This window comes from Sycon ciliatum, chromosome 12 (genome assembly GCF_964019385.1).
Source record: "Sycon ciliatum chromosome 12, ocSycCili1.1, whole genome shotgun sequence".
Lineage (NCBI taxonomy): Eukaryota > Metazoa > Porifera > Calcarea > Leucosolenida > Sycettidae > Sycon > Sycon ciliatum.
Window position 1 is genome coordinate 16,976,394 of NC_088654.1, and position 25,883 is coordinate 17,002,276.

At 44.5% G+C, this 25,883-nt stretch overlaps 1 protein-coding gene across 2 annotated transcripts in view; it reads right to left on the bottom strand.

Moving 5' to 3' along the window:
* LOC135828506 (uncharacterized) overlaps positions 1-17,843 on the bottom strand; it is a 28,270-nt gene extending 10,427 nt beyond the window's left edge. The window contains exons 1-6 of one of the 2 annotated variants that reach the window (XM_065340950.1): positions 17,759-17,843; positions 17,547-17,630; positions 13,517-13,607; positions 9,113-9,190; positions 4,798-4,905; positions 850-1,116 (exon numbers count right to left, since the gene is read on the bottom strand). In XM_065340950.1, coding sequence (XP_065197022.1) covers positions 850-1,116; positions 4,798-4,905; positions 9,113-9,190; positions 13,517-13,607; positions 17,547-17,564 — 562 coding nt within the window. In that variant the 5' untranslated portion in view covers positions 17,565-17,630; positions 17,759-17,843. Of the gene's footprint in view, positions 1-849; positions 1,117-4,797; positions 4,906-9,112; positions 9,191-13,516; positions 13,608-17,546; positions 17,737-17,758 lie in introns of those variants that run through there. The other variant, XM_065340951.1, reaches the window with a different exon arrangement.
* Between the last annotated feature and the right edge of the window lie 8,040 nt (positions 17,844-25,883).

Genomic DNA, 25,883 nt, shown 5'->3' on the forward strand with positions numbered 1-25,883 from the left:
GCAGGTAAAATTCCCATTCATCTCTCCGTATTCAATTGGTTTTCTCTCTCCCGGTCCACTCGTACTAGTCTCTCACTTCCCCGTGCTAATTCAGCCGCATTTACCAACTCTCCTCTGTTTTTGTCCTGCAGCCTTTGGCTGCAACTTCCCCAGCATGTTAAGACATCAAAATGTCTTTCCAGCTTTAAAAATGCACTCCGATCGCATAATGTAGTACGATAGGATCTCATTGCTGGATTCTTGTCTATCCTTCTTTCTTCTCTTTTTCTATATTCCTTTCTTTTCTTTTCTTGCCGTGGTTGGCTATCACCCCTCTCTCGCACTTTGCGTGCCAATTGGTCATGAACCACGAGTTGAGTGAAATAAATAAATAAATCACATCGCAATAGAAAGCTTCTGTGACTGTCCCTTTACAATCAGGTGAGTGTCCTGCCAGGCGCGCAAACTTTTTTTCAACACTCCCTGGAGAACAATCAAAAGAGTGTTCGAGGAGACAAAAAGATTACAATTATACGCAGTAAGCAGGGCGAGTTGAATATTCAACACACACACACACACACACACACACACACACACACACACACACACACACACACACACACACACACACACACCATTAGCTACGGTAAAGTATCGTAAGTGTCGCACGTTTTCGCTGCAATCTCATCACAAGGATTGTACTGGCAAAGACAAATGATTCGAAATGAACGCGTAACGGCCGGAAATGTCATCATTAACTGAACCGCATTGGAGCCCGGGACTAACAGAACATAGATACTCAAAATGCAGATGGTGGATAATCATGAGAATTCAGGCATTGGCCAGTGACCCAGGTGGACTGATCCTTACCGAATGCTTTGCACGTTGGAAGTCGTGTGGCTAAATATTTATATAATAATCCGCCACCCCCAATCTGGTGCACTTTTTTGACTGTCACCGCTTCGTTCAGATACGCAGCAAAGCACGACTGACTAATTGGGCAGTACTCATAATACCCCTTGTCACATCGGAACCTATACTCTCTTGAAATGCGCGTGTCACCTATGTACTCATCCACCGTGAAGTGTGATGCTGATGGTGACGTAATATTGTAAGCAGGATCATAATCTGAAAATCCTGAAATCACACAGAAAACACAAAGTGGTCAGGCATTCCCAAGGATACATAAAGAGAAAAAGTCTGCAGATAAGTTGAAGAGCGGGGAGATTTAGAAAATGGGTGCCAGAGTGATGCAAAATTATAGAGGAGGGATGACGGCAACTCTGAGAAACATTGAGTTGAAAAAGTGGGTTAGCAAAGACGAAACTGGTAAAAGACAAGATGAAAATAAAGCAAAGTAAAGAATCTGAAGACGTGATAAATCCGCCCTAGTCGCGGCAAGTTAATGACGTCATCATGATGTCACCAAATTTAGTGCAAACTTCAAGCTGGTATAACTCGGGGGCGGCCGCTCCGATCAACCTGGGACCTTCATCATTGGAATCAGATCAGCCCGATCGTTTTGTTCAAAATTGCACGGCTCTTTAAGGTGGCAGACTACCCAAAAATTCGCTGAAAAATCGAATTTGTAAATTCATATTGAGTGCTACGTCAGTTGAAAGAGCATGAATAGCTGCAAATTCTCTGAAAATTGTGTCCCGATCTGACCGGCCGTTCAAGAGTTATGGCCGAAAATGTGCCCTTGCAAGGAAAGATTTTTTTTGTTGCACGCTGTCATTTGTTGGCAGCACTGTATTTGAATGTGAGCAGACCGTGCGCAACTTGTCGTATCATGGAAACACGTGAAAGTGTGCAGTCCAAAAAATCAGGTTTTTGAGCCACGTATTGGTCTGTACGGCGGCGGGCTTCGCAGGACTTTTGCCAGCACCCTCGTGACGTTGCAGATATGTGGCTTGATTATTGTAGTTGACGTTGATTTAGTGACTTTGGCAAGTTTGAGTCGTGTCAAGAAGGCAGGTAGGATTCAGTACTAGGCAGTAGTGAAACGTGAGTGGTAGTCTTTGCCGGTTTCTGAGGGTATCCTGGATTTGGTGTGCAGCGCTGTGGAAATGGCTTGCTGTGGAGGTCCCAGCACTGGATGTTGTATCAAAGGTACGACCTCGTAGCACGTGCTAAACCTAACAAAATTCAAAAATTGACTTGGGTCTGTGGGAGTGTGTGAGAGAATGCCCACTCGTTCCGTTGTGACAGATTCCAGGGCCTCGTTGAGGGGCCCTACCCCATCACCCATGGCTGCTTCTGGACTTGTTCTTGGTTTGAGTGCCGCGCACGAACAGAATGAGCACGAAAATGTGAAAAAATTGTAAATGCATTTGTTTGGCTCCTGGGTGGCTCGCACACCGTGGCACTATGCCGGAAATTTGAGTTTTTTCGGCCTGGAAAGCCTGTCAGTGAGGCGCAAGAACTTGTAAATCATGTCCTGAGGGCCAGCATAGTGGCAGAAGTGTGTGGTCAAAATTTCACTCAAATCCACTGAGAAACACCCAAAGTTACGGTCAATTGAATGCCATCTGAAATTTATGGGTAGGCTGCCCCCTTAAACGAACCAGGTCCCATACATTCGTGGCAAATCGGATTGTGTACATGTATGTACATACATGTATATGTGCATGCTTGTAGTCGCCAGGTGTCTGGCATAGAATACTGTCGTGTGGGTAAAGCTGGCTACATGTACCGTAAAAAAAAATTTAAAAAAAATTATCGTGTCCGTTCCCGAAGGGAACTCACGACGGCCGCTAGCACATGTACCGTAAAGTCCCGTAAAGTCTTGTATGAAAGCCGCGGCTTCTATGACTTTCTTGGTGAAATTTTGCAGGCTTCTATATGAGACAGGCTTCTATACAAAATAGGTATTTCTATGTATGTCAACACTAAAACCAGGCTTTTGTGTGATTTAATGGGCCCAAAATTGCGGCTTCTATTCAATTGCGGCTTTTATACAAGACTTTACGGTACCTGTTTGGACACATGCAGCAGGTATATGACTAGTCGTATGCATTGATACACCGACCAGTAGAGCGCGGCCATGTACCTGGGGCACACCGCAGGGCCCCGTGCTTGGACCTACATTGTTACCGAGTTACCGTAGTGACTACCAGTGTAATTTCAATTTGGTGTAGTCATGGACAATGGCCTTTCATGGGACTCAGTGGAATCTCGGGCCAGGGTAGGGGCACGTATAGTCCCTAGTGAATGGCCTACGTGCGGTGTCGCTTGTCCTTCGCTTTCAGCGCCTCAGGGCAGCAATAATGTGCATTCGCGGTGCACGTTCCGCATACCATCACCCAGTTAATGCGATGAGGGAGTTGGCCATTGCGGAGAGCGGCTTCTAAGCATGTGAGTAGTAGCACCAAGAGTACTCTTATGCACTCTTGGTAGCATCAAGGCTGCTCGAGTGGCTTCTGCATGTTGATCTGGTAGCGGAGTGCCACCACTGACACAGGATTTTTTTTTGCAGGTATTGCATTTTGAATTGGTTGAGTACGAGGTGATTTGGCTTTTTAAACATGGTTGTAAAATCACGTTTTTCAGCCACTTCTAGGCAAGCTACGTGCAAATAAATTGTTGCAAGTGGAAGTGCTATTCTTCATGCCCGTTGTCTCAAAAACGGGAATGATCCCACTTTGGAGGAATGCTACGAGTCGTAGTGGATGAAAAATAATCTGTCAACTGCATTGTATGCTGCCGCAAAGCCGTGTTTTTGTATTTGTAACTAGTGGCTGTGTCATACGGTAGAATTGGATAGGTAGCATAGCGTCGCAGCCATGTTTTCGTTCTCACAGAGTGTATTCCGTGACCTACTGTTCTTCATTGTTGTCTTTAGTGATGGCAAGACGGCCTGACGTCGTCCAAAGGCCCTGCGGAAGCAATTCACTGCCCTCCTCGTCCATTCAAGGGTTTATTTTACACATTTTACACAAAATGGCAAAGCACCCACCACTAGTTATACCGACGTGGCAGGGAGAATTAAATTATATGCACCAAATTTTCTGGTCAATGTTGATCTACGATAAACTGGCTCTCATTTGTCACCACCCATGTTTCTATACAGCCTTCCGGAGCAGAGAAACAGCCAGAAGAACAGCAAATTTTACACATTTGTTAAAAAAATGCCAAATGTTAAAAAAAGCCAAATCACTTCGTAGATAGTTCCGTGTTCGATATTGGATTCTCTTTACAATTTTTTTAATTCTATTCGTGTTCGATATTGATTTTTTTACAAATTTGATATTCTATTTCCTATTTTTTCATTGGTGTTGGGTTTAACTATTCACTGGACTGAATACTACTTGTACATGATGACGGTTGTGCTTCGCTTCTTGTGCTTTGCTTCTCATTGTATCTCGTTATCGTTATATTTTCCTCCAGCCCTCTCGCTTAGGATGAGCTTTCTTTTTTATGGCAGCTTAAGCGAAGGCTATATACCTGCTTTATGCAGATTGATGCCAACGCGAACAAGCAAAATAATAACAATAATAGGAAGAAAGGAATACTATTGAAATAGTACATATAAAAAAGAGAAGAAACACATGAGAACAAGTTATGCAGCAACTATCCACGACTGTAACAAGATGATAAACGGTCAGAAAGTGCGATAATAGGGCACACAACTGACAGGCTACTGAGACATCCAGCGACCCGAGCCCTAGCTCTAACACATCTCCAGTGCAGTCGTGGATAGTTGCTGCATAACTCGTTCTCATGTGCTTTTTCTCTTTTTACATTTTATTACTGGCTCGGTATCTGAGTTTAAATAGTACATACTTCAAATTACTCTAGAAAAACAGTATCTCTTACTTGCTGTTTCACAGTAGTAGCTTCCCTCGGTGTTGTAGCATTCTAACAGGGAACGCGCATTTGGAAAGTCTTTGCTGCATATTTCATCATCACCACACTCATTATCATCTGAAGACAAGAGAAAGCAATAATCACAGCCAAGGATGATTCACAATACACTGTACAATGTTTTGACAAGCGACGCGGTGGTAGCAGTGCTGCGAGCGCGACACACGTGCAACGTTCACAATCTTGTTGGTGTTTGCGACCAGGAAGTTGTACCCGTATTCGAAGTTGAAAGCATGTTACATAACAAGGCTGAGGATGGACAGTGCTCCTGACTACAATGCACAACAAAAAGTCTTGGTGCCTAGACCCAAAAATATAATTTCAACATCAGCCCAATCTTACATCAGGTTTGCATAGTTGATTTGGCTTTTTTGTAAAATCACGTTTTTTCAGCCACTTCTAGGCAAGCTGCGTCCAAATGAATTGTTGCAAGTGGAAGTGCTATCCTTCATGCCCGATGTCTCAAAAAATGGGAATGATCCCACTTTGGAAAGTGTCTTGAATCATGTCCTACTTTCATAGTATTCTCAGGGTTCAAATAATTGGTGTGTATTTTTTTAACAAATTTGTAAAATGGCATCACAAACTGGGATATTCGGTCATCAATGTTCTGAAGCTGATAGATATCACTTCGAAGAATGCTAGTGGATGAAAATTAATCTGTCAACTGCATTGTATGCTGCCGCAATGCCGTGTTTTTGTATTTGTAACTAGTGGCTATGTCATACGGTAGAATTGGATAGGTAGCATAGCATCCCCGGCAGCCTTGTTTTCGTTCTCACAGAGTGTATTCCGTGACCTACTGTTCTTCATTGTTGTCTTTAGTGATGGCAAGACGGCCTGATGTCGTCCAAAAGCCCTGCGGAAGCAATTCACTGCCCTCCTCGTCCATTCAAGGGCTTATTTTACACATTTTACACAAAATGGCAAAGCACCCACCACTAGTTTTACCGACGTGGCAGGGAGAATTAAATTATATGCACCAATGTTGATCTACGATAAACTGGCTCTCATTTGTCACCGCCCATGTTTCGATCCAGCCATCCGGAGCAGAGAAAAAGCCAGAAGAAAAGCAAAGTTTACACATTTGTTCAAAAATGCCAAATGTTAAAAAAGCCAAATCACTTCGTGCAGCCTTATATTTTCGCATCAGTTCCTCCTTTTTCTTATAATTATCACGATCTTCATCATTTTGCGAGAACTGTGGCAATACATGTATGTGAAGAGAGGTACTGAATGACCTCTTCGCCGCGAGAGTCGAATCCAGTGGCGTTGGTGGTGGGGATCACCCTTTCCATTTTTCAGGAACTCGATCGATCGACCAGTACGCAGAATGCGAGGATGCGTCGTGGGTGACGGATTACTCTCCCACGGATTACTCTCGACGACACGTCGGCAGGAGAACCAAGCTATCCAAACACCGCCGACGTCAAATCCAATCCTTCGGTGCTCGGAATACTACGTATAACCTTTTTGAGATGACTCCAAACTTATTAACTTAGAAGTTGCGACTTCGGCGGTATTAGTCATGAAGTTGGTTGCTCCAACGAGGAGCACACGCTTCTTGCTGAACTAACTTGACGGTGGTTGTCGCGCTGGAAAAAAGCGTCTCTGTAAGTTTGTATCCCTGCCCTGGTGATGGTTTGGCCTGGAGAGCAGTATATAAGTGGTGCTTTTCAGGCACAATCTTCCTCAGCCTACTCAAGCTCAACTGATGAGGGGTGAATTCCCCGAAACACTGTGTATTGAGCAGGGAGTGGTGCTTTCTTTCAGGTTTGCCGAGTGGAAGGTGCGACGTGCTCCTCGTGTGCTCTGGATGGCAGTAGTGTCAAGTTAGTTCGGCAAGAAGTTGGAGCAACCAACTTCACATCCAAATTTTTTTTCAGAAAAATCCGGAAATCCAATATGGCGCTAACTGTCGCGAACCACGCTAATGCACTACCCACTATCATACGATCCCAGAATACCTTGCCTGCTTTTCGCGCTAGCTGCTTATTTCACCTTGGGCACATAGACCTGTTGGGTATACTCAAGTAAAATAATAAATACTACTACTGGATTTATTAATAAGCTAAACATCACATTCTACAACATCAAGATTCAAGAGTACATAACCCCCCAGAGTGTGCAACTCGACTATGGATATATGGGTGCTGTCCCGACAGAATTTCAAGTTGACGTCATTCTCATGATGCAATGCGCACTGTACACGGATTATCAGACGAATCCGGAACCTGTGGTTGACCGAAGCCCATCGATCCTGTACAAAGTATTGCAAAGAAAAACGTGTGATGCGTTGACACCCGTACACATGTTGTAAATCACTGGTGCAAGGAGCATTGCGTCATAAATAATGACGTCAACTTGAAATTCTGTCGGGACAGCAGGATATGTGGGAGTTGCACACTCTGGGGGTTATGTACTCTTGATAACATCCAAGGCATTTATAGTTTGCCGTGATGTTTAGCTTGTTTTCGTCTTGAGTGCGCCCACCTTTCTCATTTTATTTCATATTAAACTTAGAACCTTGCAAGTTGGAAGGCTGTTGATTGGCGCATCCAAGACGTGATAGAGCTTATTGTCAGGTCGGTGATTGTCAGTAACACATCAGTCAGTATTGTGCAAGCTGTTGCACCTTCTGACTACACAACGTCTTCAGTGCTTTTAAAAACTGTTAGCATTGGACACAAACTACGAATAACATGTAACATTTGTCCTTTCTTTTAAATTTTACCCCACTACTGGACGAATAGTTTTTATTCGAATTCAAATCAGAAACAGCAAGCATAAAAAAAAGAAGGCATAAAGCAACAGCAAATGAAGGTGTAAAGGCATAGTGGTGGCCTGCGGAAGCGAAGGCTGGTTTGTGTGTTTCTGAACATTCAAGTGATGCTAACGCGGATCCCACGAATATTATATTATTATTATTAAATGAAGGTACCTGCGGAAGAAACATCCAATTTCCGACAAGAGCAGTGTGAAAGCAAGTGCAGATTGGCGAAGTGCAGGTGAGCGAGTATGTGGGCGATGGTATGTTTTAAAGTGAGGAGTGTGAGTGCTGTAACGAATTCTTTTTGCACTTCTCCAATCTACATGTTCTTTCACACTGCTCGCTGGTAATGTAATCACACCTTCAATAGTGCTAGCTTTAGAATGTTAGTGCTTCGTGTATTAGTTTTAGATCTAATATTGTTCACTTTATGGTATCAAAAAATATCTTTCCTTTGTAGTTCAACTCTCAGGGCATGTTCGATTGGTAGGATCGGGATCCAGATCCACCGGATCCACTGGATTCACCCCCTTACGATTGGTCGAATCCGGATCCTTCTGAATGTTGTTGTTGGAGTCTGTGCTTCCTGCCCACTGACTGACACTTGACCGGCTCACGTCATGTGAACATACACACAACACTGAAACCGTGTGAGTGAGTAGAAGTCATTGCGTTGTAGCTACGTGTTGAATAGATAGGCACATCGATCGAACGACTTCTTGAATTATCTTAGTATTTCACGTTCGGCAATTTATTTGAATTTAGGAGTCGGCGACGTCTTCCATCAGCTTCCACAGGCGTCTGCTTTTCTCAAACTTTGATGTCGCCGAAGTCACACGGATCGATGGCTTTGCCAAGTCATGGCCTAGCTGCTGGAGAACGAGTCCATGTCGTGTCGTTCCCGTGACATGGTGAGAGTAAATTGCATGGCAGGGATGCAGCGCAAAGAAACTATTATTTTGGTCATAAAACAAATAAGGGACTCATGCCGCGATTCAACATTTACCACGGGTTTTGACTTGTCCCTTACGTCGGTACGAGCAAGAAGTTCTTTGTTGTAAACCAGACGTACATGTACCTGCGTGCGAGAGTTGTCATTTTCCATGCTTTTGCTCGGAATATTTCTTCGGGTTCACAGCGAGTTTTTAAGACAGCAAAATCCCCGGGCGATCGCCAGGATTGTCAATGTTTAGGTAATGGACTACATGTGAAGTAATGTCTTTTGTACAACTTCAGGAACAAAGCGCTGTAGAGCCTGGTTAGCGCCAGACGTTTACTAAGAACGTCTTTTGTACAGCTCTGGTAAATATACAACTTCGTTGTGGGCTGGTTAGCTATTGAAGAAAGTCATGGTCAACGCACTGCAGCTCTTTCAATCCAACATCTGGCTGAAAAACTTTGTTCTGTGTAACCTCTCTTTATAATATACTGGAAATAAAGTCAAAACAAGAACATACCTGGACATGGACATAAATCACATAATTGAATATCACTTACCTTTGCATTCGGTGTAGGGATCGTATGAGCCGCTAACGCTAAGAGGTCTAAAGTAACCCGGACCGCAGGGAGTGTCACCTAAAGTAAAGAAGAAGAACATGTAACAGTATCGGTCAGCACCAGTAATGCACAGCATCAAGACTGAAGAGTGTACAAAAAATAGTGTGCAACTCTGTGGCTGGTCTGGTCCAGGGTAGATTGATTTTGTTCAGGTCACCTTTTTTTTTTCGGATCCCATGCTGCGTGACATTGAAGCTAACTGCAAACCTTGCACAAAGAATGTGGTGGGCATCGGTGTTTGCCACTTTCAAAACAAATTGTTTTATATCTTCTCCCCTCGCTTGCTGTAGCTTCAAAAGTCCTTCGATCATGCACGCAGTGCAAATTCAGTTCACGTGGCCACAGCCCACTGGCACACGGCATCATAAAGTTCGTATGCGTCGGCTATAAGGTTGGCAGTAGTGTCGAAACCATGAAGACGTAAAAAAATGTTTATGGCGTGGAGAAAGCAAATTTATAAATGCAATAAAGAATATAATAGATGCAGACATGGCCAGTTATGGCCCTCTTCAGACTAGGTACAAAACAGCCTATAAGTCACATTTACATAGAAGTTTCCAAGACAACAACAAGAATCTGGCTCGAAGCCTAAAAAGCTGCTCAATCCTTTCAGGCAGGATGCGAACCCTTGTACAAGGCAACTTTCCTGCATTAATTTTATCGTACTTTCTCATCAGGTAGTTGTACAAACGTACAGACTTTGAACCCGGGTACGACTGCCGGCTGCTTTCACACATCCCAGGTCCACTGCGCAATAGCGTGGGGGCAAAGGTTGCCTGTATATTGCATGTAAAATGTATTGTCTGAATGCAGGGTTGGACAATGTTGCCTTTTAGGTTTTATGTAATTTTGTACTGGATGTTCTATGTGCGTAGTCTGCAGAGGGCCTAAGGAATTTTAGAGAATGTTAACATTCTACTCCTCATGCTAGAGTATAGAGCAGACACACACACATGCAGAACGCGACACACCAAGAGAGAAAAGCGAGAGTTCAGAGTACAGCGTAATGGGAAGGTCGGGTAGAGTCGCTGGCCTCTATCAAGAGCACATAACCCCCCCCCCCCCCCCCCCCAGAGTGTGCAACTCCCACATACCCTGTTGTCCCGACAGAATTTCAAGTTGACGTCATTATTTATGACGCAATGCTCCTTGCAGCAGTGATTTACAACATGTGTACAGGTGTCAACGCATCACACGTTTTTCTTTGCAATAATTTGTACAGGATCGATGGGCTTCGGTCAACCACAGGTTCCGGATTCGTCGGATAATCCGTGTACAGTGCGCATTGCATCATCAAAATGACGTCAACTTGAAATTCTGTCGGGACAGCACCCATAGTGGAGTTGCACACTCTGGGGGGTTATGTACTCTTGCCTCTATTGAGTGCGCGTAAACGAATCGTGTGGTCGGACTACTGAGGGCAGGAGCTGTACAGTATAGGTCAGCCTGCGGTGAGCAGGAGCGGTTTATGGCCCATGCGAGCTTAAACGTACAGTAAAGTCCGCTGCAAACGCCCACCCCAGTGGGTCAATACTATTTTCGTCTTTTTCAGGTAAATAGAGTTGTAGAAAACTGGCATGAAGGTCGAATGCGTACGAAAATGGCTGTAATGCCTACAAACTGCCTATGTCTTACCAGGAGGCTCTGCAAAAGCGGTCATCATTATCTTGCTGCAAAGAAAAACTTCTGTCGAGATATCCTTTCATTCGATAAATGAGTCGTCTTTGTGATAGTTCGCTCTCCATGTGGTAATGCCGTAGAATCCATCTGGTCTTCATGAAATCTCTGCAGGGCCACGATGTCGCGCTTTCAGAACGGGACGGTGATTGTTCTGACAAAGCGTCATTCAACGACTTGACTGGTCGCAGTAATGCAGTTGCAAGTCGAACAGGGTATGTCACAGAAGCTACACCTACAAAGTCACTGCCAACTTGCTAAAAACCCTCGAGAAAAACACTCGCCTTTGAGCGTTGTGTGATTTGGAAATGATGGCTTGAAACATCGTCAGAAGTGTTTTCGGTTCCTGCTTCGCTACCTTCGCTACCAAACCCCCGTTTGGATTTGCGAAATAAAACAACCATCATCATAAAATCACTTGAGAGGTTCTGCACAACGAAAGTTCGAACGAAGTTTCGCGACAGGCCTTGCGAAAGTGTGTACGAATTTTCGCACATTTTCGTAGTTTGCACGCGCCAAGTGCACGTACGACATGACCCAATCTCACGAAACTTCCTACGAAAGTTCATTTCGCGTTCCCTGCAAGTTTCGCGTCCAAAGTTGCGAAGGTTCGTGCGAAGTTTCTCACTTCGTGACGTAGAGCGAAAGTTCGTACACATTTTCGTTTTGCAGAACCTCTCTACTACGAGCTAGCTTGTGGCTAGTGCCCAAAGAGATTTCGAAACCAGGAAAGTGGACATAGTTTACCATCGCAAAGTGCTCTTCGCGCTACAATGTGAGCTGATATATGGATCGTCAGCATAATGGATCTGGCTTGACCCACAACCAGCTAAACCGCTTGCAGGTGGCCCAAAACCGCGCAGCAAGGGCGGTGTTCGGACGACCACGATTTACCAGGGCCAGTGACCTCTTTGAGAAGCTCTCTGTTTATCGCTACAGTGGACGAGGTATATCGCCAGAAACTGCTCGTGCTGGTATGGCGGTGCGTTCATAACCGTGCCAGTCCTGGTCTGCAGGCACTGTTTGTTCGCAACTGCGGAGCAACTCGCCTTCAGCGCAGGCCAATGCCGACCGGCATCTCGCGGTTGCCTGTTATGGAACCATATACCTGACACGGTGAGAGCCATGGGCAACATCCCAGCATTCCGCCGAGCTGCCATTCCCTACACAGTTGGTCATACCATGGTATTCAGTACCCACGAACTTTGCAAAGCCGATAATATGATAATCCACCAAATCCAGGATACCCTCAAAAATCGGCAAAGACTACCACTCACGTTCCACTACTGCCTAGTATACGCTGCATGCGCTATGTGCGGTTTGCTGTGTGCGCTGTAGCTGTATGTGTATGCTCTTCTCATAATACGCTGTAATTTTCACACTATAACTACCTGGTGGTTTTAGTGTTATTCATTCATTCATTGTTTAGTTAGTCGATGGAAGTGAAATATACTGTTGAGAATAAATAGTTGTCCTCGTGCCGTGTGGTCGTTCGTTCCTGACACTTTAGAGAACCAGAGGGTTCACAACAATTATACGACAAGTTGCGCACGGTCTGCTCAGATTCGAATACAGTGCTGCCAAGAAATGACAGCGTGCAACAAAAAATCTTTCCTTGCAAGGGCACATTTTCGGCCATAACTCTTGAACGGCTGGTCAGATCGAGGCAAAATTTTCAGAGATTTTGCAGCTGTATTTATGCTCTTTCAACTGATGTAGCACACGATATGAATTTACAAATTCGATTTTTCAGGGATTTTACGACCAGTCTGCCCCTTAAATAAGGAAGGGTTCTGAATGGATCTCATGTCTCGGGGTAGACTATTGAACAGATTCATTGAGCAAAGAAGTGGAGAGGAGGAATAGCGAGTGGTGGAAGCAACGGGAAGAGAAAAAGTCCTCAAATCTCTGGCACCATGTATGGGGAAGGGCGCAGTGGTAAGGTCATGGACCCCTTGCACTCAGAGGACCCAGTGAAGACGTCATATGTACACTTGCATGACTTCCTTTTTGGGTCAAACCCCCGCTGCTATAGGGAGCCGACCCGTTATAGGGGCCGGCCCGTTATAGGGACGGACCTGTTATAGGGACCCACATATAATCGATATACTCAGTAAGACTATGTATATATGAAGGGCTCCAATTCAAAACGAGATAAATACATTTTGTGGAAAGTTCAAGAACTCCGTAAAACCAGCCATCTGGGGGTGAAAACGAATTATTCCGTGACAAAAAACGCAAAAGCTCCGGTTTGGTCTTTTATATCACATTTTGAATTGGAGCCCTTCATATATACCCAATGCTGTAGACAGCAAGCTATATGTACATGTATAAGCAGAATTGATTGATGCCTTGAAACAAGCAGCCTAGACGTAGCCAAGCGAGAAAAGGAAACGAGCGCAAATGTTGCGAGAAGTCTGCATGCCTGAGCAATTCAGTAACAATGCTGGCACAATTGCAATATTAATGCATCTTTCTTTCATTCTTTCCGATTCTCTCTTTTCTTTCTCTCACTATTGTGTTGACGTCTGCTCTATGTGAGTTTGAACAGTCGTTGGGCAGTGGATCAACCTTCTTAAAATCATACCCTAACATATTTTGCAATAGAACAACAAGTTCAAATGTTAAAATGTCGTCCCATGGATACACTACAATCAAAATTCTTACCTGGTGGCTTGTAATTCGGGTTAGGTCTGAGGGGGATAAGCTCAAATGTCGAAGTAGCGCCGTGACAAGTAGCCAGCAAGGCCAATCCGATCTGTGGTGGAAAGGACGAGAAAAATAATAATAAGATATGTTTAACCTAAACTAAACTGATACTTGGAACAATAAAGCAGCAGTAAACAGTAAGCAGTAAACACAGGTATACAATACAAGCGTTTTCTTCTCTCTTGAGCTATAAAGAGTTAATTTTTATGTACGTTGCTATGGTAAACATGTCCATTTTGGTGAATAGGCCATAACTCTTGTTTTTTAGGGTTCATGTTCAGTGCACGTGCATAGTACGACTAGTGCATAAGGACTTCGCAAACATGAAAAATATTGTGGACCGTGTGTGGCTGTCGCAGCTCGTCGCAGGTGTCGCAAGTCGCATCACAAGAAGTTGTATTGTGAATCGGCCTCTAGCTCTACTGTCCATTTCTAAAACATTGACAATCAGGTTTTGGTCTTCAAAAGTATGGAGATAAGGGAAAATCGTGAAACAAAGTACATAAAAGGGCTATTTAGGGCATGGCAAATTGTTCTGTGAAGGTTTCGAAATAATTGGACCAGCCGTAACGGAGTCAAAGATTTAAAGAAAGTGGCTGCCCCAAACGACTTGTTGAATGTTGTTGTTGGAGTTCACGCTTCCTGCCGACTGACTGGCTCATGTTATGTGAACATACAAGCAACACTGAAACGGTGTGAGTGAGTAGAAGTCATTGCGCTGTAGCTACGTGTTGAATATACAGGCATATCGATCGACTTCAGTCAGCAAGTGCGACATCAGGGCACAAAACCGACATGGAGTACTGAGACATTCAACGACTTGACAAGTAGCAACACATCCACCAGCCGCAAACCAACAACCTTCCAACTTGGGAGGCTCAGGTACGGAAAGATCCAAAGAGGAGAAGGAAAGCGCAACGAAGATGGACACAAGCTAGCTCCCACGGCAAAAATGAATACCAAACGTTTTTTAACTTGGAAAATGAGCCAGTATTAAATGTAAAATAGAAGTAGAAACAACATGGGAACGAGTTATGAAGCAACTATCCACGACTGTAACAAGATAATAAGCAGTCAGAATGTGCGATAACAGGGCACAAAACTGACATGTTACTGAGTCATTCAACGACCTAAGACCTAGCTCTAACACATCTCCAGTGTGCAAACCAACAGCCTTCCAACTTGGAAGTTTCAGTCGTGGATAGTTGCTTCACAACTCGTTCCCATGTGTTTTCTTCTACTAAACCTTTTGATTTTATTTTGATTTGCCAGTAATCCTTCTGACGAGATGGCCTCAACTTTCAAGGAATATACCGGTACATGAAAACAAGATTTGCTTAAGGTGTTTGTACTGAGTGCGCAGCTCGCTCTATTATTGCGTTAAAAACGTTTTTTTTTGTCTACCTTTTTTCCCAGATTATAAGTTGCACCTTCATTTTCAGGTTTGAGCCATCTTGCTTTTTTTTGTATTCACTTCAGTAGTAAGTCATGCTCGACTGTAAGTCGCAACCCCTTTTCACCTTTGAATTTTAGCGTAAACAGTTGTGCAGGCATAAATATGCACAAAAGCTTGAACATTTTGAATTTCGATATAGGGCTTGAAAGTGATGACGTCAAAAACGGCCAGGGAGTAGTAAGTTGACATCAGATTTCTATTTTGGTGTGACTTTGCTATTGGAGACCCCTTGAAAAGGCGGGATCTTGGCCGAGCTCCTCCTCTATCCCTTGCATATCAGGAGACACGCGGACGAATAGCTGAGGGTGGGCCCTACACTGCCTCAGCAGAATGAGATCCATGGTGAGGTCGAACCTCAAATATTTGGTGCACTTTGAGTTGCCCTCTCCCTACGGGGAACTCACCATAGACGCAGATGCCGAGGCAACGCCAGCAGGGCTACTGGTAGCAGGAGGCATATCGGGGCTGGTAGTTGGTGACAAAGCCATGCCATGATTCCAGAATACTTGAGATGAAACAAAATGCACACTTGACTCAACTCTTCACAGTTCGAGAGAGAGGAAAGCGTCAAGAAGTCCGGTTCGCCTGTGCCTCGTGCACGTACAACTACTGCGCGTACATTAGTAGTAACTACAGTCCATTTCAAAACTATAGACGCGTACCTAGGCAAAAACCGTTATGCCAGCATCTATACCACATAAAATCTGTGCTCACTTTGTGCATAAATTTTTCCAAATTGGGCGTCTGTTATCCAATCCTTTAGAAACTATATGAGAGTAATTGTGGAGCGATCCTGAGCAATACTCCGAAAACTATTCTCAAAAAGGTCCAGCCAAATTTGAAATAATTTCAAAAACCCTACGCGTCTATAGTTTTGAAATGCACTGTAGTAGCTAGCTACATGCGCAAGTACGAGTACTCGTAGTGCGCCGTGTACTAGAGCACGCGCTGAGCATTCGAACAGTTTTTTTCTGTTCGGGGGCATTTTTCAGCCCTAGTTTTGACTGATTGAGTGCTTTTCGTGACGATTCTCGAATTTCACTCGAAAATTCGATTTGCTGATGCTCCGTAATTAAGCGACTTTTGAGCTTTTTCTGAAAATATAGATGCGATTTCAGAAACTTTCACATTTTTTTACTAAGTACAAAACCTCCCCTTTGTCGATTGATGGATCAATCGGTAGATTCGGCTCTGTTTTTCTTTCCTTTCTTTCTTGTTTTGAATTGTACGTTGAACTCATTGGATTTCTTTGTATTCTGTATCTCGTTATCGTTATATTTCCCTCTAGCCCTCTCGCTTAGGATGAGCTTTCTTTTTTATGGCAGCTTAAGCGAAGGCTATATACCTGCTTTATGCAGGTTGATGCCAACGCGAACAAGCAAAAAAAAAAAATAATAATAATAATAATAATAAGTACAAAACCTACTCTTTAGAAGGGGAGAAGACGACAGAGTATACAATAACAAAACAGCAGGGAGAGTAGGGACTGCCGCTGCACACATGTTTATGGTTGCAAAAAGCATACTGTAACTTGCGAAAAAATGCGGCGTCTTTGGGAAAGGGCTGGTGCTGGCCCTCGCCTTCTGGAATGCTGGTGAGGGCAAGTGTTGCTGCTCCAGGATCTCTTCCAAGGCAATGCAATGTTGGCTTGATGTATTTGTCCCGTGGCTCGTTTGTAGACTTACAAATCAAATGCTTTTTTGAGGCTATACTTTATGGGTTATCCCAGTTTCAAGGTTCCCTTCAGAACGATTTTCCAAGGAGTTTGCACACTCGATAAACAACCCAAAGGAAGCCGAGCTCCAAAATTTGAGTGAAATCGGAGAGATTGACATTGCACATTGCCTTGATTTCCCAGACAAACAAGATTATAAACCAAATACACCTTGTAAGGGGTCATCCATATTATTATCGATCTTTTACACGAAAAGAAAAAGTCTCGTTTATGGGTGGGTGGGTGTGCCAAATAGAGTTTCGTTTAAAAAAATATTGTTATGGAAGACATTAATTTTTAGAACTCAGATGTAGGCCTCGGCGGATAATGCCGGCAGAAAAATTGGCAGAATTCGGTACTTTTTCGGGTAAGTTTCATGCATGTTTGGTATGTGGATAAAGAAATGGAGCAGAATTCGAGGAATTGCCCGCCATAAGGTTTGTATGGTTCTGCCAATTTCACTGCTTTTCGAGCAGAATCTTCCACCTTTTCGAGCATTATCCGCCAAGGCCTACTCAGATGGTGAGCCAAGGAAAGTTATGTGAGACATCAATACATTCCAGCTGTCAAGCATCTATTTTTCGTTCAGGGTGGGTGGGGGGGGGGGGGTCCTAACTAAACTTTTTCGTTTCGTAAAAGTTATATAGATAATGGCGGTTGGCCACCCAAATCTGTACGCATTGGCAAAACTTAAACTTTGTACGGTTTTTACATAAGCCGATTGGGTGGTTGGTTGTTTTTTCATTTTATTTGGCACAATCAAACGGGATGACAACCCAATAAAAATTAATGATGGCGAAGGAGCCGGTGTCACTCACCAGTATAGCGAAGGCCATAGTGTAACGAGTTCTAGCAAAAACCTCCGCTGGAATACAGTGAATGACTGCTTGCGTTGTTATAACCTGTATGCGATTCCACAGCCATATCCCGCACCAGGCCGGCAGAAGAACAGAAACAAGAAAGCCAAAAGGCACTAGTTTGTCTCCCGTGGGCCAAGAGCTGCCCTAGAAGCAATCCAAGTCTCACTGACCAACAGAGCAATCGAAGCTGTTTACACGACGACTGCCAAACACAAAGTGAGGATAAGAATAAGACAAGGCCTGTGATAAAACCGCATGCGCAGCATAGAGTTGAGGTACGCGGTTGATCCGCCCCTCTCTGAGAATTATGTATTATTACTCGCTGCTGCTGCCATGCCCATGCATGCGCCCACTGTCGTCAGCGCAAAAGAAAACAGCCGTACCCGTACACATTAACAGCATCTAGCATGCGCATATATGCGCATGCTAGATGCTGTCCATATTATACACTGTTATAATGTTTTTTGATTGGACCAACTTCTATCCAAAAGAGTTGGCACCTATGAATTCAGGGGATGGCCGGCCCACGCCTGGTAAAAAGAAAAAGAAATAAAAAAGAATGTTTGGCACCTATGAATTCAGGGGTGGCCCACGCTGCGCGCTGCACGCCTGGTAAAAATAAAAATAAAAAAATAAAAAAATAAAGTTAGTTTTCTTTGTTATGATTTCTTTTTTTCTTTTTCTTTTTACCAGGCGTGCAGCGCGCAGCGTGGGCCATCCCCTGAATTCACATTCGACGCAACGCCGACGTACGGACGGTACGGGACGTAAGGGCTTGTCGGGAGGGCTGGGGTGAGCTGTAAAATCCTGTACGATTCGTACGACACGACATGCAGCAGTCGTTGCGACGTTCACCGTCGAACGGCGCGAGTCATAAGGCATGGTCCGTGACGGGGTGACTTTCGGACCTTAATTTTCTAGTTTTTCGGGACTTCGTTTCAATTATTTCTCCTTGAAAGAAGCGGAATCAAGTTCACAATACCAGTTTTTCATGAAGATCAAAAAATTAGCCCTGAAAGTTGTGGCATTTAAATAATTGCCCCAAGAAGTGATAGAATAGTTCGTCTGTCACGCTTCTGAACTACACACTGTATCCCTAAAAACAACAAGTGACATGAGATCTTATGTTGCTAAAATTCAACTCAAGTCGTGCTAGCCATTCTGTGAGTTATCATGGGAAGCGCAGTGTTAAAAATATCCAAGTACGAATCGGGAGTAGTCGGCGCGCGACGCCGTCTCCTGTTCACACTCGAATTGCAGCCGTTTTGTACGCTTGCGTCCCCGTCTACGCCCGTCTACGGTAAGCCTAGTTCACATTCGACGCAACGCCGACGGTACGGGACGTAAGGGCTTGTCGGGAGGCCGGGGGGTCGAGGGCTGGGGTACCGGGTGAGCTGTAAAATCCTGTACGATTCGTACGACACGACATGCAGCAGTCGTTGCGACGTTCAACGTCGAACGGCGCGAGTCATATAAGGGACCTTTCGCACCCCGCGTACGGATACGAAACGAATGCTGATTCGTCACCTGGGTTCGAGGATTCGTCAGAGTTCCTGCGGAGAACTCGTTTTCACGAATGGAATCGGAAGCCTCTTCATTCGTGGCACACTCCGAATCCGTCAGGTACACATTTATTTGGATAGGTACACATGTTTTGCAAGGTACACATTTTTCCCTTGATTCAATATTCCATGATCCATGCACGTGTGCGTGTAAAAACCCGTACGCCAAGCTACCGGCGCCCGCGGCCGTATTCGTAGTTGCCATGCACATTTGCATGACGACTTGCGAAACCTGAAATCTGTTTTCAACGAAACGATTACGAGCCGAATCAAACTTTCGTTTCGCATTCGTTTCGTAGCAAATGCGAAAGGTCCCTAAAAGGCATGGTCCGTGACGGGGTGACTTTCGGACCTAATTTCTAGTTTTTCGGGACTTCGTTTCAATTATTTCTCCTTGAAAGAAGCGGAATCAAGTTCACAATACCAGTGTTTCATGAAGATCAAAAAATTAGCCCTGAAAGTTGTGGCATTCAAATAATAGCCCCAGGAACTGATAGAATAGTTCGTCTGTCAGGCTTCTGAACTATCCCTTAAATACAATAAGTGACATGAGATCTTATGTTGCTAAAATTCAACTCAAGTCGTGCTAGCCATTCTGTGAGTTATCATGGGAAGCGTAGTGTTCGAAATGATAAAAATATCCAAGTACGAATCGGGAGTAGTCGGCGCACGACGCCGTCTCCTGGTCACACTCGAATTGCAGGCGTTTTGTACGCTTCCGTCCCCGTCTACGGTATGAAAAGTTGAATCGATTCAACTCTTCCCGTCGCTTCCCGATCTGTACGGTAGTACGGTTGCGTTCCCGTTCCTGGTGTTCACATTGGACGCCGTCAGACCGTCCCGTCGCTTCCCGTCGATCCTAACGTCGCTTCCCGTCGCGCCCCGTCGAATGTGAACTAGGCTGTATGAAAAGTTGGATCGATCCAACTCTTCCCGTCGCTTCCCGATCTGTACGGTAGTACGGTTGCGTTCCCGTTCCTGGTGTTCACATTGAACGCCGTCAGACCGTCCCGTCGCTTCCCGTCGATCCTTACGTCGTGTCCCGTCGCGCCCCGTCGAATGTGAACTAGGCTTAAGGGTGCGTTTCGTTGGTACGATCTACATGTAGAACAAGATCGAACAGCTGGTGCACATGGAGCAGCCTCATGCCAACCATGCCAAACGGTGCTCCAGAAACAGAGCACATTTTTGTGTAAAAAGTGCCAAACTTGGTGCATTCTTCAAAATGTGTATGGGTCACCATGGTCACTTTGTACGGTACAACGAGTCCAACCCAAAAGCGTATGCACGTGATCATTTGGGACCAAAATCAATGTTCCCACCAGGTTTCACTGTGAAAAAGTGAAACTGCTCGGTCTGCTCCGGCCTCAAGCAGAACATGTTCTGGCCGACCCAGAACAGGTGCAGTCCCAACCAAACGCGCTGTTCTGGTGAATCCTGTTCTAGGTCGTACCAATCAAACGCGCCCTAATACTAAAAAAATGCACTCTTGATACTAAGCGAAAACAATACAGCCGTATAACAGGAGGTGACTGTTATAATAGAGAGGTTCCGGGGTACGATTTTCCATGCCAAAATCCGTATGGGCGCTACGGATTTTTTCCAGGCGTGCTCCATACGATTTTTCGGCACGAGAATCCGTGTGGACTGGCTTTCATACGAACCATGCTTCGTATGGAGATTTTGCGTCATCGGGTGCAGAAAGATTTTTCGCGTACAAATTTGGTACGAGAAACATCGATTTTTCGCGGGAAGTTTTGATTTCGGTACAAATTTTCAAAATAAAAAGGCATAGCGCGGGAATGTGACGTGTTTGCGATCGTAACCTAGGCAATGACGGCAAACACATAAGTTCCGTACCCCGGAACTTTTCACTGCTCGAAAACGACGTATAAAAAATCCGTAGAGCCTCTGTGGCGTCTCCACTCAGTCACAGGACCCCGGCAATCAAATTTATTGTTTTCCACTGCTTTTCTCATTATATTTTATCATTGCCATTACCGGACAGCAGGACTCCAACAGTCGCCCGGGCTTTCCTGTTGCATTGGATTGCCCGATTTGGTGTCCCTGTCACTATCATCAGCGACCGCGGTGCCCAGTTTGAATCGTCCCTCTGGCAAGAGCTCATGCAGCTTCTTGGGTCCACTCGCCAGCGTACTACATCCTATCACCCGGCTACCAACGGCCTAGTGGAGCGTTTTCACCGCCACCTCAAGAGTGCCCTGATGGCGCGCTCCGGCACCCAAGCCCCATCTGAGTGGTTCAATGACCTGCCCTTCGTCCTGCTTGGTATCCGTACCTCTGTCAAGTCTGACCCCGAGTGTTCTGTGGCAGAAATGGTTTACGGCTCTTCCCTACGTCTTCCAGGCCAATTCCTGGATGCGGCACCTCCGACCGCTCCCATGTCACCGGCCACATTAAAGGGGAACTCCGGTCCAAAATCACCCCCATTTTTTATTGCGGAATCCATTAGAGTATGTCGTAAGTGGTAGAATGGCGAAAACCGGAAGCTTCTACGACAAGGATAACATACCTAAATTACCAATTGCAATTTTCCATATTTGGCACGAGGGGGCCCCTCCTACCCTGTGACGTAAAACGTTCTCAGCCCGGTCCACTCAGATGAAATTTTCAAAATAATTGAAGCAAGAATGAAAAGTCCTTGGCCATTGTTGAAGTGCTTGCTGTTCTGTGCCATGCCCGATTTATTGTCACGACTCGCTGCTGCGTCTCTGGATGCAACAATGTCACGAAGAAAGAGGTGCCTGCGGGCTGTCGTAGCATGGCTTTCCTCTGGCTGACGCGAACCTGACGACAGCTTGGCTATGGAGAGTATGTTGGAAGGATTTTTCTCCGACGAAAACTTAATCGTGTCTGCACTGAGCATTTCACTGAGATGTGCTATGAAAGAGATTTCCAACAAGAGTTTGCATAAAGCATTGGTGGCTATAAGCAGAAGCAGCAGCGACGCTTGAAGCCAGGGTCTCTGCCATCCTGAAAATTGGCGGTACATGTCATACCAAGAGTACATATGTACTCTTGGTCATACTAATAGTTAGTAGCTCCTCTACCTCTGCTGCCAGCAAAAGCAGACCATCTTCGATTTACTTCCAGGAACGTGAGCACGATGAGGTAAGTGAACGGCATGATTTTGTGCCGTCCAGAACGTAGCTCTAAACGACTACAGTCCTACTCAAAGTCCTCTACTCAAAATCCTAGTCAGTGAAGTCGAGAATTGATGTAATGTACATGGAACGTTATCATGTGTGTTATTTCGGTTCTCTTTATCTGTAAGTTTCCATTGCGTTACTTTCCGGTTGCAGCTACACTGCCACAAATACAAGGTACCGTATGATTTGTAGTCTGGAAATTTTCCATGCTGTCATACTGAAGTGGGCACCAAAACGTGTCCACTATTCGTACAATGGCATGAGAGCACGGGTACAGTCGGCATGTCTGTCCCACAATGCCAATATAGGGAGAGCGCACGCCAAAACCAAGGAGGGTGTGCTCAGGTACAGGCTGGAATACACCAAGAGCACAAAGTGGCCAAGAAGCTGCACGACAATGTCCTGCAACTTCTTGAAGGACCTGTTGAACGATGTGCATACAACCATTCTCGGCATTCGCAACGGCACACGGCACCGGCACAACCCCATGCTCCTGAACACAGTACAGTCTTGTGCCATTGTATCTGTCAACTTTACCACATTGTTCATGCAGCTGCATTGGTGCAAAGCATGCGCCCACCCGAAAACAAAAATATTGCCCGAGTCAAGAATAGTTATAAATCGTGTCTGTCAACTGTTTTCTACATTCTGCATGCACATGTACCAATGATTATGTGAACGTCAACCAGGCCAAGAAGCATTATCATCATCATCATCATCATCATGTCCAACTGCTTCCTCAAAGCCCAGTGCGCATCTGCATTGGCTTCTGGTACAGCTGCTTTATCTTCGATACCAGGCAAGACGGTATCACACGCCGCTGCTTGCGTCCAAAGTATCCATGGGTGAACCATGTGTATTGTCTATTCGCCACATGTCTCCAAATCCTGCACAAAACAGTTGGAGAGATGTAGATACACATACCACGAGTGTCTTCATGATTGTGTAAAAGTAAATAGTTTCAGTGTAAATAGTTTCGGATTCGAATTAATATTTCTATGGGCTACTATACTGAAGACACTTTGGCCTTTTTTCAAATTTACATCACTTCTACACACAGTTGAAACACTTGCAGTACTAGGAATAGTATGAATGAAAGACATCGTTGTACCAGTATAATTATATTGGCATGGGTGCAATAGAACTTCATGATTGTGTGATGGAAGTTGGTGAATTTGAATACTGTACACAAAATCATTGCACAACACTTCCCATCTACTTTGTACCGGTACATGAAACATGGAAAGAAAGGAAATAATGAAACCGATTCAGTGAATCCTCACCTGTTTGACCACGGTCCACACCTTGCCCGAAATTCTTCGAAGGAAAGCAATGCCACCTCGAGCACTGATTTTTGCAGGCAAACAACAGCAAACTCTGAGTGCTGCGTGACGCACTGCAGCCCTTCCTGCTCGCCGCGTTTACTGAAAGCTGCAGGAACCTCCCAGCAACAAGTCGACTCGACCTCGCTCCACATCATGCTGCATTGTCCGCAACGGCATCAAGCAGTGCTTCTCACGCGAGCACTTGCAACCAAAGCGTTCTCTTCACGTTCATCTGTTTTGTAGTCTCAGAAATATTACTTGTTGACAGTTTCGCAGACGCTGATGCGCGCTTCGGCTCGAACCTAAAAGGCCTCGGTGTTGTTGAATCCGAAGTGGCGTCCACCTCCACACCTCCCGTGGTCTCCTCTTCCTCCAACATGATGATCGAATGAATACTAGTACAAGGGTTATTGATTGAAGAAAAACCAGTGAATACCTTTTTCAAAATTTCTGCAAGTCTACCATTTGAATAAAAAAAATTGGAGGTCACTGAGAACGTTTTACGTCACAGGGTGGGCGGGGGCCCCTCGTGCCAAATATGGAAAATTGCAATTGGTAATTTAGGTATGTTATCCTTGTCGTAGAAGCTTCCGGTTTTCGCCATTCTACCACTTACGACATACTCTAATGGATTCCGCAATAAAAAAATGGGGGTGATGTTGGACCGGAGTTCCCCTTTAATCCAGCAGTTGCGTAGCGCTTTATCCACTCTTCGTCCCGTTCCAACCAGTCAGCGCAGCAATCCTGTGCCGGTCTTCGTACCAATGGAATTGTCTTCGGCCTCGCACGTCTTTATCCGTCGGGACAGTGTCCGCAAGTCGCTACAGTTGCCATTATAGCAATAAAAACTGCTTTATGGCAGTTTTCTAAAAAAAGTTTTTGTGTTCTAGTCCATGGACCCCGTCTAAAAAGTAAGAAATTAACGAAATGTGATAGCCGAAATTTAAAATTTCACACAAAACCTCACAATAATCACACACAGGATGAAAAGCGAGAAGACCTTTTCCCCTCGTGGTCCTCTTTCCTATTCATGCATGTTGGCGCAGTACTCTTACAAGTCACCCGTGAAGTGTCAGACCAAGATGGCCTCTTGGTCAGACTAAACCAGTGTTGAAAACAGTATTTTTTTGTGTTGTGATTATTGTGAGGTTTTGTGTGAAATTTTAATTTTCGGCTATCACATTTCGTTAATTTCTTACTTTTTAGACGGGATCCATGGACTAGAACACAAAAACTTTTTTTAGAAAACTGCCATAAAGTAGTTTTTATTGCTATAATTTCTTTTGTTTTTTTTTAGCTAAGGATATTGTTATAATAATTGCGTCACCAATGGAATGCCCTACATGATGGTTACATGTAGCGCCTCTAAATGACATGACATGTGCATCATACCGTACTATACGCATTGATGTGCAAGACTTTTCTTGCAGAAAATGGCACTAGTCTTGCATATTCATGTTCTTCTGCAGGGGAATCATAATATGGGTAGTGCCGGTGATTCTTTTTTTATACGCAGGTCATTCTGTGGATGTTGATATGCAGAATTGTCTTGTCTTTCAGAAAATTCAGATGTCCACACCCTAAATCACATTTACTTGAGAATTGTAACCAGATGTTTTTGTTGATTCTTTGTTTATAATTGTAGTCATGGGTTGTCGTGATAAGGTCATCCGGCATCATATTGTACTGAAATCGTAATCCTGTTGATGTCGATAAAACTTTTGGAAGTAGTTCAATGACTTCAAAGTGTTACAAGTCCACGATTGTCTAAAACAACACAGCAAAGTAGGAACAATAAACATGTATTAAAATGTAAACAAATACATTGTTGAGTCCGACACCTCGTTCCAACAACTACACTGATCCTGAGGATATAAGGGGCAAGGATATAATTATGGTTGGAGGTACTGAGAGATAAGCAAGGCCCTCCATAATAATAATAAAATGTTACACGACTTTGGGGGAGTATGAATGATATCCAGTCAAACCTTTTTAGGACGAACATCAAGGGACCGATGGTATTTGCTCTGTGAGTTTGTCTTAACCCTATTTTATACCGAATGAATACAATTATTTCTCCAATAGAGACACGAATAGATTTCTTCTACAGCGAAAGATTCTAAGCCAGACCAAACCATTGACTCGTCTCGTATGAAACAAATGAGTCACTGAACCGTTCTTTAGCAACATGACGGCAACTGAAACCCCAACAGAGAAAATACGATACATGTACAGCAC